Raw genomic sequence first — 17537 nt, 5'->3', positions numbered from 1 at the left:
AAAAATCCGTACATACGCGAATTGTCCTGCGTTGGCAAACAAATAACGCGATTGACGAAGAATGTTACCGAATGACAAATCTTTCTAAACGTTCTGGAATCGAAACCAAATTGGTTTCGAAGCTAGGAAGGTCAAGAATACCATTACGCCGTCTACGTCGCTGGTGTGCTATTGCTGTTGATTCTACATACACTGCTTGTCGCTGCAAATGAATCGAAACATGATATTGAAATCATTATTAATTTTTTTTCGAATATGCTTAACGTAGATTGATGAAATTAATTAACGTTTTTCGGTACCAGAAGTAGGTAGTACCTGTGTTTTACGTAATCAGTCAGTCTTTGTCAAAAGTGAAAATAGAACAGCAAGAATACAGGATATTTATTTGAATAATTGTATTATTTAACAAATTCAATATATCAGGTATGTGATTTCGTATTAATTTAGTTTTTATTTTGGATAATAGTTTCTTACTAACTGTTTACCGGTTACTGGGGGTATAATTCAATGCTAGTTGAGGCACGTAGCTAAGTAGAATAGTTGTTTCCCGCAATATCAAAAGTTAGGAGTCTTGTCTAAGAGGTTAAGATATATTTTGAATTTATTTGAACAGGCTTAATACATTGAATAATGAACTAAAAAAAAAAATCACCCTGTGAAATATTTCAGACTATTTAGGAAACACCTGGTATATTCCATTTTGCTCCAAAATTTATGCGCATTAGGATTAAGATGGTTTTAGGGGGATCTTGTAAAGTCGCCTGGGTTATTTGGATTTTGTCGTTTCGAAGGTGTTTCAAAACAAAGCTACATAAAAGTTCCAATTTTGCTGGTTTTGAATTATTATTTCTAAACGAGTGATTTTCAAATAGAAAATGCAGCAAATGCAAATGCAAATTAATTTTATGATGCCCATTTATACAGTATATCACAACGGTCAGATTCGCTCTGTAGGATTTCAGCTACAAACTTATTGCGGGTTGCCTAAGCGTGTGAAACCTCCACTATACTCTGTTTGGAAGTGAAAGAGAGTAATAAAACCCCGAGATAAGAACCGGCCATGGGCGTGCTAATATTTCGTTTCAGGTAATTATCGGGTAACACTAATGCTGACAGGTAATGGGTGTACATTAGTATATTTTACCGGATACATCATAGGGCAGGAGCCAGTGTATTGTGACAGATCAATCCAGTCTTAGAGCTGAATATACGAAGACGTGCTAGTGCAGTAGAGTAAAATTCGACTTGTGTTTAGTGACTATTGTGCCAGTGGATATAATATTGTTTGGGTAAAATGTCGAGCTTATCAGATTACGTACCTGCTAAACGCGTGAAAAGATGTGCGCTGTCTCAGAATGAGAAGATTATTATATTAAATGTATTTAATGCATTGAAACACCAAAATCCTACCAACAGTGTTGACGACATCGTGGAAAAGTGTTCCAAAATGACAGGGATTGGAAAATCGACTATCTACAGACTTTTAAAGGAAACAAAAAATGAACAAGATACTGTAAATCCCCCAAAATCATCTACAGGGAGGTCAAAAGTCGTTATAGATGATTTCTTCAAAAATGTCATTCGCAGAAAAGTACACTCATTTTATTTTAAAAAAGAAATACCAACGCTAAACAAAATTTTAAGTGAACTTTCAGAGGACAACGATTTGCCAAAAATCAGTAGAAGCAAATTATGGGCCGTCTTACGAGAGTTGAATTTTTGCTGGGAAAAGCAGAACAGGAAGTCAGTTCTTATCGATAAAGATGAAATTATTTGTTGGCGAAGATCCTACTTAAGATCAATTAGAAAATTCCGTGACGAAGGGAGGAATATTTATTATCTAGACGAAACTTGGGTCAACGAGGGATATACTGTAACAAAAGTATGGCAAGATAAAAATGTAAAAAGTTTTCGACAAGCATTTTTGGATGGACTTTCAACAGGGTTCAAGGCACCTTCAGGTAAAGGGCGAAGATTAATAGTGACACATATAGGTAGTGCCAGTGGTTTTGTAGATGGCGGTTTACTTTTATTTGAATCTAAAAATACAGGTGACTATCACGAAGACATGAACGCAGATGTTTTCGAAGAGTATTTTACACAGATGTTGGATCTTATTCCTCCGGGGTCTGTAATTGTCATGGATAATGCCAGTTACCATTCACGGCAGACCGAGCGGACGCCTACGACTGCTTGGAGGAAAGCCGATATAATTCAATGGTTATCCGGAAAAAACATTTCTTTTGAAACAAATATGGTGAAAAAGGAACTTTTGACACTTGTCAATCTTAATAAAGATCAGAAAAAATATGTTATCGATGAAATGGCAACAAATCGCCAAATAACGGTACTACGGTTACCACCTTATCACTGTGAACTTAACCCAATCGAATTAGTCTGGGCGCAGGTAAAAGGAGATGTAGCGCGAAATAATACGACGTTTAAATTAAGTGACGTGAAAATTTTGTTAAAAAATTCCTTGGAACGAGTAACTGCAGATAACTGGCAAAGATGTATACATCATGTACAAAAAGAAGAGGAGAAAATGTGGGAACTCGATAATTTAATTGACGTTACTGTGGAACCTATCGTTATCAATCTAGGAGACGAAGATAATTCATCAGAATATTCAGAGGATGAATTTTAATATACCTACTTTTTTATTTTCTTTATTGTACATTTATACAACACTACATTTACTCACCATAATTTGAATTTTCAAAATACATATATTTTTGTGTGGAATAAAAGTCTATTCATTAAATTTAAATAAATATTTTGATAATAATATTGAATAATTTTATTTGAATTACTAAAAACCCTCTTAACCCGGTTATGATGCTTAAAGTAGCCTCATGTTTTGAAATGCTGTTTTTATATTGTTTACTTATAAGAGAAATGGACCGAGAAATTGAAGCGGCATAGACAAAGACGGATTGTCGGGGATTAAATTTTAGCTACCTGCTACAATTTAGTACAGTCCGATCGCACAAAGTTTTTTTAAAAGTACACCTCATCCTATACCGATAATACATAACATAAAAAAATTTTGAATATAAGCACCAGTACTACATTTATTTACGATTTGCATACATAATAAGCTTTTATTACTCTCTTTCATTTCTAAACAGACTATAAAAGAGTCTGTTGGCAACATTTCTCCTGCCATTTCTAGACAAGCGACTTTTACTAAGGTGAATTTTTAGCATTTTTTTTATCGAGACGTATCAATCAATATCTGTATGGTGGATGGTGCACTTTCTGCGACGAGCAGCGTACATCTCAAATATTTTCATGCCATAGGCTTCGTGTCGCGGATTTGTCGATAACGTATGCACATTTTTTAAAGACGCCACGTTCTCCATCCGCAAAGAGAAAATAAATGTTCCTTTGTGTTTGTACACAGCACGAACGCCGCATTATGTAGATTGTAGAGATAGACTTCGCGTAAGTTGCGTACTTACTCGAAGTTTTTCAGACGAAGTAGGCGACTGTTTAAATAACGAAACGTATAGATACAAAATTGTAAGCTAGACCTACTTGTTATTTAGTTAGACAGTTGAAAAAAGGTAGACGGGACATGTCTTTATATTTTCCAAACCACCCTGTATATCTGTTTTGTATTTCGTCACTTTATTGCAACCAATCTGCCAAATAAATTGGAAAAATAATTGGGTTTGACCTGTTTATCTTTTTTCGTACGTACTTTAGCTATTGTTAGATCAAATTTTTAGTAACAACATCGAGAATAAGTACTTTTTTTAATAATTCCGTTTAGTAATTAAATTGAGGTGTTTGTAAACAGCCGTGTGACTCACGCGATTGCGATTTTGGAATTTTAATAAAGTTGGTGTCCGAAAAAACGCGACACCCCGCCTGTAAATGGCGTGGCTTTAATGGCTTTTACGTAAAGTCATTACCGTCGTTGCTTTTACCAAAGACAGAAGCCGCGCTAATTGCTCAAAACGATGTCGACATACCAGTTTCATTCAACACAGCAAATTCCGAAAATAGTTATTAGAGCGTGAAACAAAACGAGATTGGGACAAATACGACTTGGTTTCATCAAATCTATTAGAAAAAATATACTGTCTAGCGTAAATTTTAATTAGGCGCTGAAAGCGCGGCGTTTTTTCGAAAGCGAATTCCAGACTTTTATCAAAGTTGTAGTAGACTAAGAAAAAACATCAAATCATATCATAGTATATAACTATTTAAATACTGCAACTTTGGTAAAAAAATACTATTTTTAATGTAAAAATCAAAAGGGCCCTGGCAATAAATCAGAATTCCATTTAAATACAAAGCAAAGTTAGGTTTTAAGCTTTAAAAATTTTCTAAACCCTTTTTTGTTAATAACTTTCGGAGAGACAGAAGGTTACAGTTATGCATTTTTGCCCTAGATGAGATAAATAAGAATTTTGCAAAGACTATTGGGCCCACAGCGCAACACAGTTTTGAAGAACAATAAACTCACAACTTTTAGGCATATTTATAAAATTCCAATAAATAACAACCAAGTTGTGGATAATTAAAAAAAAATGCTGTTTTCCACGTTATTTTTATGTTTTTTTTGCAATATCTTTTAAACAATTTATTCGATGTTATTTTACATACTTAATTAACACCCTGTATATTAGAAAAATTGATTTTCGACCCAAATTATTTAAAAAAACCAATGAAAAAAAAATGATTCACGAAATGATATACCTTTTCTACTGCCTTTCCCTGCATATTTCAACAATAAAATAGCGGATGTCAATTCATCGATTTTTTTTAGTCCATTTACATATTTACGCATCTAGTGGCGACAATTAAAATTCAAATATATTTCTATAAAAAAAATATACACGGATATGCTCACACAATCATACAAGGTTTTTTGGCATAAGAAAACTTATCTCCATCAGAATTTATTATCAAAACTGTAAAATTCTTAAAAAGTACAAAATTTTGCAGAAATAGTTCTAATGTAGATCAACTAGACTAACTTTTAAAAATTGCGCAATTTTGTATTCATTTATTTACCTAATTCTAAGATACATCTTTCATAATAAAAAAATATATTTTTATTGTTCCGATAAAAATTTTACATTCTTCCATCTTCTCAATCTTTCCATTGAAAAAAATTATTTGCAATTGATATTTATTTCATTTAGTGAATACACATAAAAATGAAAGGAAATAAATTCAATCCACTAAAATGAAGTAACGCTAAAACAACAACAAATTGAAAAACGAAATTGTGACTTGTCTTAAACAAAAAAATATGTTTAGTTAGATCGAAATTTCATATTTGTGCATAAAAGTTTACTTTCTATTCTAGCTTGCAGGTATAGAATAAACAAAATTGTTTATAAAAAGTTTATTTCACTTTCCAAAAGAGGCAAATATAATGCATTAAAAAAAACGTCACAAATAACTTCCATCGAAGTTTATTATCAATTAATTCATCTATTTATTCATACTGTTTTAAATGTCATTAATTTCTTTGAGGCAAAATTACTGTAACCATCTTTAAAAAACAAATATAAATTCAATATATTTTTTTCAATAAGTTAAGAATTATAATTTCTTTATTAGATCACATGATTGTGGAGCCAGAAGCTCCGCACACCGTACTAATCGACAGAGTTTAAATATGATTTATTACATGCATAAGTAGCGTACTACTATGATGCACTTCTGTGAATACAAATGTTACTTATAAGACAAGGTCGTACTTCATAAAAAAAAAAATCAAAAAACACTTCATTTGAAATTCCCATTTTATTTTATTATTCCAAATTGAATTAAACAAATAAAATAAAAAATAAACACAAGTTGTATGTAATCCATTTAATTTGTGTGTCAAAACGTTTATTTAACTTTCCCGTCACCTATCCTCATTCATTCTCTATTGCGCTGTTGCCGCTACTCCTTCGCGCTTATTATTTGGCGTATGTCAGAACTTCTCGTGTTTGATAATTTATTTATCTGTGAAATGTGCGGTAACCTAATTTTTTCTTTCTCTCATCTACTAATTAATGATTCAGGTAAATGTCTATATTTTTTTCAGAAACAAATCGAGAATAATTCACAGAATTTGATTTCGCATTGCATAAATAATATATCTCAATAATACGAAATTGCAAACAATCCTTCTTAAAATAGAAGCAGACAAATTGGGAAACCTGAACTGGTGTCACTTCTATTACATAATTCTACATAATAATTTCAAAAGATGCAATCAACTAAAAGTAGATTCTGGGCTTTACAATTAAAATTGATATATAGTGCAATATTAAAGAATTAAATTTTAATTGATTATTCAAAAATAGTAATTAGAAGAAAAAATAATGAAGCATTAAAAATAAATAAACAACATTTTAATTACAAAATATTTATGGCTTGGCAACATACAGGGTGTTAGAAATTTGACTGCCTTAATTTTAACATTAAAATAAACAAAAAAGCCTTATGACATGGGTCCTAAACTCAACCACTTCCGAGAAAAAAATTATCAGTCTCCAATTTGATGTATAAGAGTTCGATTAATTAAGGAATATTGACCTAACTGTGTGCATAAAATACCGTGAAATACAATGTTTATCACTTTTTTAAACTTCTTTATGCTTAATTCTAAAAATAGCGTTGTGATAAAGCACGATGTGCTAAGCTGTCCAGCAACACGCAATTCAGTTGGTGTTGGTATCTGGAATTGGACCGTCTTGGGGTGTTTTTTGCGTACCACTATTTCCTTTTCTTGAGGCGTTTTTCAGAGTGCGCGAAAATTGAATTCGAAGGTGTTGTGCGTGCATGGAAAATTGTGGTGGACATTTTGGGCATATGTTGTAGTTTGTTTTGTACTTGTGCGTTTAAAAATAAAATTAATTTTGCTTTTTAAATGCTATATCGTTTTTAATACGTATGATTATTTGGACGACGGGAATCTTTGGGCACTTTAATTACATATTTTAAAAATTTATAATTTGATTAAAAGTTATGTTCCTATTTTAAGAGAATTACTAAATTCGAATCAAAATTTAAGCACAACACTATCTTCGAACTACAAAATCAATACATTTTATTTTATTTATTTAAAAACTAGAAAACAATTGTCCTGAATTTTACAAAATGTTTCACAATAATAGTTGTTTACATTTTTTCCGTAGGACAAGTCTGCCGCGTGCACACGTAGTATGCACCAGCTGTGTAGCGTTAGGTTAAGCGCTGTTGTCACGTTGTGATGAAACTCCCCAATATTAATACTCGCTGTATTTTGAAAACTGTTATTCTTAAGCCTCTGTCTCTATATACAACTTTTTTGTTCATTTATGAATGTGCAGTGGAAAGACGCCTTCACGTGGCAAACTCCTTTTAATCGACTGTGTCCCAAAAAAAATGTTGAAGCGAGTCGGCTAGACGCGGAAAAAATTAAAACCTAGACCAACGTCACCTGCCCCGAAACACGCCACCGACGAACATGGAAATATTCGCTTGCCATTGTTTTACCCGAGTAATTTACGACACATACACGTACTTCATTTAAAAATAATCCGAGATAATTATAGTCTAAATTTGAACTAGTGCAAGAGCGCACCTCATATATTACGATAAGACGCCGGCGTGACCTTGAGCTGACAACGGGACGCAGCGCAAACCGCGATTACAATTGCAATTCGATTGTTTCACATGCCAAAACGATCGTGATTGTTGCTGTGGATTCGCACACTAGATACAAGTTTTTTTTATTTTGTGCTCGCCATAACCGAACGCGATATGCGGAGATTAAAAATATAGACAATCTAGTTCTAGGTGCGAGAAAACAACAGCCTTATCTCCCGGCAGGCCGTCGCACGTCAGTCTTGACGCATGTTTGTGTCGCTTAGAAATACGATAAATTATGCATGAAACACGAAGATTATGCTATGCCTTCCTTAAGTTTAGTTTATAATATTGCAAGTGTGTACGCCTGATCTACTGGCATTCTATTTCGTTGTTGCTTTGAAAAAGGATGTCACAAATACCGAAACTGGTATTAGTACAGTCATTGAAGCTGAAAATCAGCTGTAACACTTCCAAATTCTTTGGAACTGCATGGATTTGCATGAAAATTTAGAATAAGGCTCATCTTAGGCTCAAGTTCAAAAGTGACATAAGCCCGATTGACGCTTTTTGTTTTTTTAGGGGTAAAAACTGCCCCTAAGCGAAAAAAATTAAGTTTTAAGCATTTCATTGATAAAAATCTGGTTCAAGCACAAAGATTAAATAATGTTCCGTGCTCTCGAACACGTTTTATGATATATTTGATCTTGTCGGCCCTTTATTTAACCCTTAAAAACTACCCCTAGGCAAAAAATAGTGATAAAAAATTACTTTTTAAAGATTTGGAATGATTAAATAGTGCAATTGTTTAAAATAAACGTTTTAAATTTATGTAGGGCGTGCGGCTGGAAATGCATCAGAAGCGAGGCGTCTGTATGCGGCAGCATACCCGAATAGAAGAGTTCCTTCTCGACAGGTATTTCAAGTGCATATCTGCCATTTCCGTGTTTGAATATGACTCCATTTTATGAGTTGCAATAATGTTGTATACTTAAATTTTCCACTCACCACTTTTACTAATTAAACACTGCATAGCTCAATTGACAGTTTATCTATAACTTAAATTGTTAAGCGTTGTGGCAACGTCAGTTGCCATGGTAAACATACTTTTGTAATTTTTGGCCTAATAATTTAAAGAGCAGAGTAATTTTCAAACTCAATTTACTCGAAATAATAATAATAATATTTACGTAAAATTGTTAAGATTTTATAAATCTGTAGAGAAAATTGTAAAAAAATTGAAATAAAAAAAATTACGGGCCGAAAACTCCCTTCACCAACCTAAATGGGACGCATATGATTTGCATGTCGAAAAACGGAATGCCCTTGTTATTTAACGTAAAAAGTTATGTAAGACCCATACATTTTTTTCTATTTATTTGCGACCGTTTTGTCAATAACAGAAAAAAAAAAACAGTTTTGTTTGAGCCCTTTTAAGGGCATATAAGTTCCTAAGGGTGCGTTTTAGGGCATTGGCTTATTTTAATGAGTTATAAACGCAACAGAAGTTTGGAACCCTATTTTAGAAACACCCTGTATAATATATAAAAATGAGAAAGCCTATTTTGTTTCGAAAAAATGTCATTGGTTTTTTTACCATAACTCGGTTAATTTTGAAGCTACAGTATCCTACAAAAAAGCATTTTAAAGATAATTTCAAGAGCTGTAGCTGATCGTTAGCATATAAAACCTTTTAAGTCCTTCCTTTTTTAAAGGGAAATGATCGAAGGGCTCGAGACAGGTCGTTTTTTCACTAAAATGGATACTTCAAGCGGCGATAACTCCTTTATTTTGTATGCTATAGGAATAAAAAAGCAAAATATTTGTTGAAAAAAAGCTACATTTTTGTTGTCTATCATTTTTTACGTATCTTTCATTGTTTCAGAGTTATTATATAAATAACGCAATTTTTTTTTAATAATGAAAAAATACGTTTTCAACTTTTACCGTACATTATTAAATAAATACGCATTCTAAACCGGTCGAACTTCAGGATCGTATGAAAAACACTAAAACAAAATTAATTGTAAAGGGTCTACGATTAATTTTAATTTTGATGGAAATGGTACAGCGTTTACTGCTCATTTTTCCTTTCTGACGATAACTCCTTCAATTTTGCTCGAATTAAGTGCTCATTTTGAAGGTCTTTTTGAGTACTACAAAAAACTCCTCAAGCGTTATACACGTAAAATTAATCCTTTTTCTGTTATTTAACGTTGAATACATCGATTCGAATATTCCCCCCAAAACAAGTCCCCTTCCACTAACCATATTTCGCTTTGTATAGGACCTACATTTTTAAAAAACGATTTTCTTTGTTTATTTATAAGTTACATTGAGAATATTGTATTAAGCAAAACATAAATAAATATTAAAACTAATTTTTTCAACAATAATCAGAGGCAATTGTTGAAATAAAATAATTTTATTACTAACTGACAAGTTTGAAAGATAAATTCATTGCCTACTGACTTTTCAATTATTTTCTAATAAACACTGTTAAAATCTTATTTCACTTAATACGGTTTTTCTTGAAAACCAGTTTTTTAAAATTTAACAAGAGTAAAAAAAATTTTAAATTAAATTCTGCTGTGAATTAATCTTATTATTTTTCAATTCGGTCAATGAAAAAAAGTGTTGCAAAGATATTAATTTTTTTCGAAATTTAGGGCCCCGCTTTGAGGGCTAATATCTCCTCAGGGGTGCAACTTTGTATATAGGTAAGTTTGGTTAAGTAACAATATTTTGGACACCCCTATATGCACCTGCCCCGTGTCAGTTCTTATGCAGTACACCCTGTATATCCATTGCTCGAACGAAGAGCTGTTTATCTCCCAGCTTATTGCAGCTCAATCATTTGAAACCTTAACCCAATTTAATAAACTTTAGCAATACGAGTACGAGAGTACTATTTAACAACCTTAAACTGTTTATTTAACGGTGGCAGTCGTGAACGATATTCAGAGTATCTGTTTGGAACAATTTATGAATGGATGAATGAAAGTTCTTTGCGTAGCGCACATAATAAAATAATAACGGCCAATTTTTACAAACTGTTGTGGACGTTATGCAACTTCCTGTCCACTAGAAACATAATTTATCTAAATTTCGGCCGGTTGAAACTCACAATTTTTGTACTGATTCACGTCACCGCGCTTGGGCGCCTTTTTTACGGAAATGCCACGATATAAGGGTCGGATTTGGATCTTAACATACCACGTTTTTGACTAGCCCATTATTCCTTTTCATAAATTAAATATAATGTACCTTTTTATACGCGTTATTATTTGGTAGATAACGAGCGTTCAAATAAAAACGTGGTCGAAGTTGGCTCTGACACATTGGACGTAGGGAGTAGCTTATAGCGACCAACTTAACCTCATTTCTCAACGAGCTGTATAGCAGCTGTCAGTTTCAATAACGTTAATGACAATATAACTTTATTTTAAAGAATAATCGTGATAACAATAACAAACAATTAAAGGAGCTGCGGAAAGTGTCCTCCTCCTTGTTATAACAATATATTAAAGCAGCTGCTGAAAATGTCCCCCTCCTTGTTCCAAGCACTTTTCACACCTGTTCCTCAAAGAATTAAAGACATTTTCTAAGATGCTCGGGGTATTGTTAATTTCACGAATCTTGTCTATAAGTCGTGCCTGCAGATGGTTTAAATCAGGAATAGGCAATTCAAAAATAGTGTTTTTAAGGTAAGGCCACAAAAAGAAATCAATAGGCGTAATATCACATGACCTCGGTGGAAATTCATTTTCAGCATTGAGACTTATCGTCGATTTTGGAAAACTTCCCTCAACATATTCATCATCTCGCCTGCCGTATGTGCCCTTGCGCCATCTTGTTGAAAGTAAAAGTTTGTAATTTCGTTTTCTTCCAGCTGGTTAACAAAAGGAGCGATAATTTCTTCTCTATACCTTTGCGCAGTAAGAGTACCATTAAAAAAAATAGGTCCATAAATCCTCCTTCGATTGAGAGCACACCACTCCAATTTTTTGAGCGTGTAGAGGGCCCTCGACAAAAAAGTTATCTGGTTTTTCAGAAGACCACATTCTCATATTCTGTGAGTTTACATAACCACTTAAATGAAACCAGGCTTCATCAGAAAAAAAGGTGATATTATTAAGTTCACTGTAGTTGTTTAAAAACCATTCACAAAATACAGCTCGTCGCGGAAAATCAACTTCATGAAGTTCTTGCTGACAAGTTAAACGATAGGAGAACAAACGCAAATCTTTTTTTAACACTGTGTGGCAGGTACCGACTGATACTCCCACCATTTGTGCGAGCATTTGTGATAAAACACGTACAGAAGTTCTTGGCGCATTTTCCATTATTTGTTGGACATTTTCTTTTAATTCTTCAGTCCTCTTTTTAGGTCGGCCGCTTCCTTCTTTTCTTGTTACAATGCCCGTTTCAGATGACAGATGACAGATGACGTTTAAGTTCATTTGCTATACGCTACGCCCTACGTCCAAATTTTCAGAACCAACTTGACCACGTTTTTATTTGAACGCTCGTTATTTTAATAAGCACCAAAACGAGTATAGAAATCATTTTGAACAATCCTACAAGCGGCACATATCTGAAAAAAAAAACGCTGCATTGCAGGACACTTTAATAGTTTTCTTAAAGATAGTGCCCACAACAGGAGATTTACGCTAAACTTATTTGTTTCTCTTCTCTTATCGCTTACAAAAAAGATAAACCGAGTCGCACAAACAAGATTTAACACAATTAGAGACCAAGAAAATAACTTTACGTCCAATTATGACATGCCAAACATGTTGTCGATTATACCTAATTTAATATTAAAAAGCCATTGATAAAAATTTTCCGCCAAAACAAGAGCGGAAAATTTAAAAGGACTGTATATGGCACAAACAATAAACCTCACGATAGCCCAATGGCGATATCAGAGGTCAAACGGCATAAATAATTCATCGTCATACATATTCGCTTCAGATAAGCGACAATAACAAAAGTGGAGAAATTTTTAACTTATGCCACAGATAAAATTGATCCGAAGTACCACGACAACTCAAAATAACCGTTGTTCTCTTTTCATGCTGTTTTACGCCTAGCTTTGAAGTGGATATTACAATTATGAGGCAAACGAAAAAACAAAACAGAAAATTTGCGGGACCAAAGCAGAACTTCAGAGTTAAAATTAGTCTGTTCTAATTTAGAAGTGCGAGATGGAAGCACCCAGAACATGGAAAATTTAACGTGGGCTTAAAAATAGGCTGTAATAATTGGTTTTTGCTAATTCAGGCCAGCCAGCAAGTAATGAAGTTTCAGAAGTGAGTCGTAAATTCTCTTCTTTAATTAAAAAGAAAAATAAGTAAATACTTAAACCTTGTTAATAGGAAATGTTGCTGAAGTGAAAAGTTTTACACTTTTTATTTCGTGTATTCATAAATCTAGAGTAAACAGTTAAAATACTGTGTTATTCACAGACTTAATAAAGTGTGACACAACCAGTTTTTATTAAAGTAATAACCTTGTCCTTCATGGATGTGCCACTGTACGCTTCATAATTTCATACATAAAAATAGTTATTTAACAAACGTACATTTTAAAACTAATTTATTAATTTCATTTATGCGATGTTTTTTAATATTGTGTAACTATAAACAAGAAAACTTTTATTGCAGATAAAAATAAACCGTATAAATGCAGATAAATGGAAAAGAACAAATTTTTACTGGACAAAAATAACCTAATGCTATTAGTCAACAACAACAAGTTATTAGTCACTTAATTATGAATTATTTTCTATTACGATCAAGGCAATGAATTATTTTTAGAGGACGTTATTGATTTCCTCAATGAATCTATATTAATTTTTATTTCTATAAATACCTCTTCGACCGTTAAATCTATCGTCAATAGTAATACATCTGTTAACCGTACCCCATTGCATATTTAATAAGACAAAAGAATTTCTCTCTAATTAACTTAATCATAATTAGTGGTATTAAAGTAGGTCTCTGTTTACATTCCAATTTCTAAAAGCGTTTAGACTGAGACAATCTAAAAAAAGATATATGACTTAATTTGACTCGAAAATAAATATATTTTTCACCGCATACTATTAAGCAAATGTTAATTTATTGTGCTTGAAGCATTATAAAATGTTACATCATATTTTAAATATTAATGCACCAACTTTTCCAAACGTTGACACGTTTTTTGGTTGTAAAGTTCTGTAAATCTTTGCAATACATATTAATCCTAAAAATGTGTCATGTTTGCTAGCGTAGCTTTATCTATGTCAATAATTATTTATTATCAATTCAACATTTAATACCTAACCTCAATACATGTCAAATTAAAAAAAGGGAAAGCTTACCTTTATAGACTTGAACTTCTTCTTCGAAGCAGTGTTAAGGTCCTCGTGGACCTTATCGAGCAACCACTGCAGGAATTCTAAGGCATCGTGTTGCTGGGTCCCTTTGTACTGGGTGCCGTGTCTCTCGACGACCTGCTTGAAAGCTGTGCTCATTTCAGGGTTGTATTGACAAGCCCAAAGGGCCTTCAATAGGAGAGCCAGCTGTTCGGTGACTTCCCCCCTGGTCCCAAATTTCTTGGAGTTGAGTTTGTTCCTACGCGACAAGTCCACCTTATACCTGTCTAAAACAAAATATTCTGCTAGCACATCGGTGTGAGAAATACACTGTAAAACCGCGTTTATAAAGCAAGTATTCCCGTGGTTTTTCAGCCCCGTGACGCCCGGCGTGTCGTCGGGCCCCCAAGTCTGTAAACCCACAGGGGGCACCCTGTTGTTTTCCATAGTCTGATTGATACCCGGCACTCCCCCAATATGCTGTGCTATTTTGTTGATGAACTTTCGTATGGAGGGCCGCCTGAACACTTTCTTATTATTCATGTCGGCTTCGTTTGTGACTATTTTCAAATCCGTGTCGCTTTCTTTCGTTTTCGGTCTCCGCTTCGACATCCTCGTCGAACCGAACGGATTCCTAGGCAATGTAAAGGTCCGTTTCAATTTTGAGTGCTCGTTACTTTGGACGTTTGTCTCGGGGATAAGTGTCATTTCGTTGTTGTAGAGTATTCCTGCTGATTTCGACTTTATTATGATAACTTCACCACTGTCGCACATCACACCACATTATTTTCAACGCCTGATCATCGCAGCCGCAGGTAGTATCCTTCGCACCGCTTTGACGCACTAGTTTACTTGTCAAAATCGGCCATTTGTCAAAAAGGTTGGCAAACTACACAAAACATAAATGGCAAACTGAAGCAAAAGAACGCACGGACTACTGCGGTTTGAGCTACTACTGCCCACTACCGACCTACTATCTCGGTCGTGGACCAATCCATTCAACGCAAAATGGTGTGATTCATTCGTGCTACCCTCACGAGAGCCATCTCATGTACGCTAGCTCTACGTAAGAAATTCACACAAACAGTTCACTGTCAGTGTAGAAACTTGACTATAGTAGAAATCTGTGTTATAAGCTAAAAGTTTACCGTCCACATAATATTTAGCTGTATATCTGGTTGCATAACATTTCTTAAGCTAACAAAATAAAAAGAGACAGGACCGTAGTCAGGTTTTGTCCAGACGAATTTTTCACAATTAAATGGAAACGAAGTAAATAAACATAGTTAATTGTATCTTATTCCATCTATTTTTGTAAATATTTAGGGTCCTAATTAGACAATTAATTGTACAATTTATTGAACAATAGGAGTTTCTAAATTAGATGTTGAACCACTAAAAATGTACAGAAAACGTACATATAATTAATATATTGAGAAATATTCTTTAGTAGTGATGCAATACTATAATTATCTTTGTTTAGATTATATTGAGAGTAGCGTTAATTGAAATAAAGTAAATAATTTAGAGATAACTTAAATACTATTAAAACAAATTGGTGCCACCAGATAAGACAAATTAGAATGATGAATTCCTTAAAACCCGAGCAGTTTCTATTAATATGATAATGAATTATCAATATTCCAGCTCGATACTATGTAATTCTCGCCATTCGTAAATAATGAAGAGAAACTAAACACTCGAATTTGCCCTCAGATAGCTTCATTATCGTTTTAAGGAATAGGCAAGTCTTTCTCACAATAAAAGTAAGTACAAAGTCGTAAACATAATACCTCAAATTAATGATGATTCAAGCTGTAGTCAAAATATTAAATGAAATTATTTTTAAAAATCTGTCAGCCTATCCATCGATCTTCCGTTTGTCGGCCTTATCACTTGATAATATCTAACAGATTACCTGCACATATGTTTTTGGTCAATAATAATCTTTAAAACTACTTGTAATAGTTTACTGATTACTAGAATGTTGTTTTTCGATGAGAGATAATATGGTAGGTACTTAAATGATTGTAAAGCTGCTGATTATAATTATTTGTTGTAATTTTGCATATTCTACTGAATGAATGAATAGTATTTGCTTAAAGTTATAGAGATAGTTGAGTTTTTGAAATTTGGAATAGTTGTGATCATTGACATTCTACGGGCGACGTAGAACTACCTACTCCATATAATAATTATTTTTATTGTTTAGGTATTTTGAATCAGGTGATGGCAGTTCTAAATAAAATCTTATCGAATTTTGGGATTCCCTACTTGAGTACTTTAACTTTTAAGCACTTATTACGAAAAAGTTTTATTGTTTGTTACTTGTTCTTGTATTTTGAGAACTTGCTAATATGCTGATATAAGGCATTTATATATAAAATTAATTATCGTGATCAAATGTCAGTTAAGATGAAGTTATATCTGGTATGTTTGTTGGTTCTTCTTTTTGCAGCCTGTGGTAAGCACTTTCCAGTAATAATAAAAATGTATGAAATACATTTACATTTACAATAAGTACCACGAATGCTAGAGACGACAGGGTCTTAAAAATAAGAATTTAAAAACTATTCTGGTATTTAGCCTTCGACAAATTATGAAAAAATATCGTTTATTATAAAAAAATTGCAGAAACTAAGTAATTTATATAAGACAAAATGTTTACACACAGAGGAACTAAATACTGTGGAACACTAAAGAGGGCGAATTGAATGAATTTAATGCTCTTAAAGGTCATCCATAGTGTGAAAATTAATTAATTCTTTTACTTTCGTCCGGGCCTACAGAGAGCGATAGTCCCGCTCAAGGTCATTTTTCTTGCCAAGGATATTGGCGAGCGTTTTTAATTCTATTCATGTATGCCTCAGGGTGGAACACTTGATGAGCCCCATGCATCTTAACAAACTAAGGGTACAAATTTGTTGAAGTACCATGGTTTTAGGATGATTAAGGTTTTGTATATTGTATGGTATTCCGAATTCTGAGGTAAGTTTGCTAATGAAAAATGTCATTATTCATTTTTGGTTATTGATTAATGACAATTACTAATTTTATTAGGTGTGCCAATCAAAACAAATTAAGTACATGAACTAATATAACTTTTATTTCAGTCAAAGCTATTATAGTCCAGGAGAATTACACATTGACATGGCTGTTGCTTGACGTAACTTGGATATTAGTAAAAATCGGTCGAAAATAATATATACAATGAAAATATAAGGTTGCGCCAAGAAAAAAAGTTGTGCTATTTGCAGAAAAAATTAAAAACTGCAAAAATACTCAAAAATGACGTGTTTTTTTTAACATTTTCCAACATAACTTCTTAAATATGCAGTTTACAGAAAAAAACTATTACTGGTAAAATTGTTTGTTATGAAATTTGCTATAAGATAGAATTGTTTTGATACCTGCGCATATCATATTTTTGTTGCTAAATAGCCAAAACGACGTAAGAAATTGATGAAAATCGAGGTAATTTGGAAGTGTCAAACTGACAGGCAAGAAATTGTCCAATTCTACTATAAATGTAGATGTAAGTACTTTAAACGATTATAAAACGAAATTCCAAAACCCGATCCAAATCGGT

At 33.1% G+C, this 17537-nt stretch overlaps 2 protein-coding genes across 4 annotated transcripts in view; one reads left to right on the top strand and one right to left on the bottom strand.

Moving 5' to 3' along the window:
• Window positions 1–14900, bottom strand: part of LOC108917999 (ubiquitin carboxyl-terminal hydrolase 31) — a 61313-nt gene extending 46413 nt beyond the window's left edge. For both annotated transcript variants that reach the window (XM_018724834.2, XM_018724835.2), the window contains exon 1: window positions 13955–14900. In XM_018724834.2, the coding sequence (XP_018580350.1) occupies window positions 13955–14722 (768 nt within the window). In that variant the 5' untranslated portion in view covers window positions 14723–14900. The remainder of the gene's footprint in view (window positions 1–13954) is intronic.
• Window positions 14901–16304: 1404 nt separating this feature from the next.
• LOC108917990 (trypsin-1-like) overlaps window positions 16305–17537 on the top strand; it is a 7589-nt gene continuing 6356 nt past the window's right edge. For both annotated transcript variants that reach the window (XM_018724826.1, XM_018724825.1), the window contains exon 1: window positions 16305–16412. In XM_018724826.1, coding sequence (XP_018580342.1) covers window positions 16352–16412 — 61 coding nt within the window. In that variant the 5' untranslated portion in view covers window positions 16305–16351. The remainder of the gene's footprint in view (window positions 16413–17537) is intronic.

Source organism: Anoplophora glabripennis, unplaced genomic scaffold (genome assembly GCF_000390285.2).
Source record: "Anoplophora glabripennis isolate ALB-LARVAE unplaced genomic scaffold, Agla_2.0 scaffold90, whole genome shotgun sequence".
In the NCBI taxonomy this organism is placed as follows: Eukaryota; Metazoa; Arthropoda; class Insecta; order Coleoptera; family Cerambycidae; genus Anoplophora; species Anoplophora glabripennis.
Note: the sequence above shows the minus strand (reverse complement) of the source record. Positions and strands in the feature narration are given on the sequence as shown.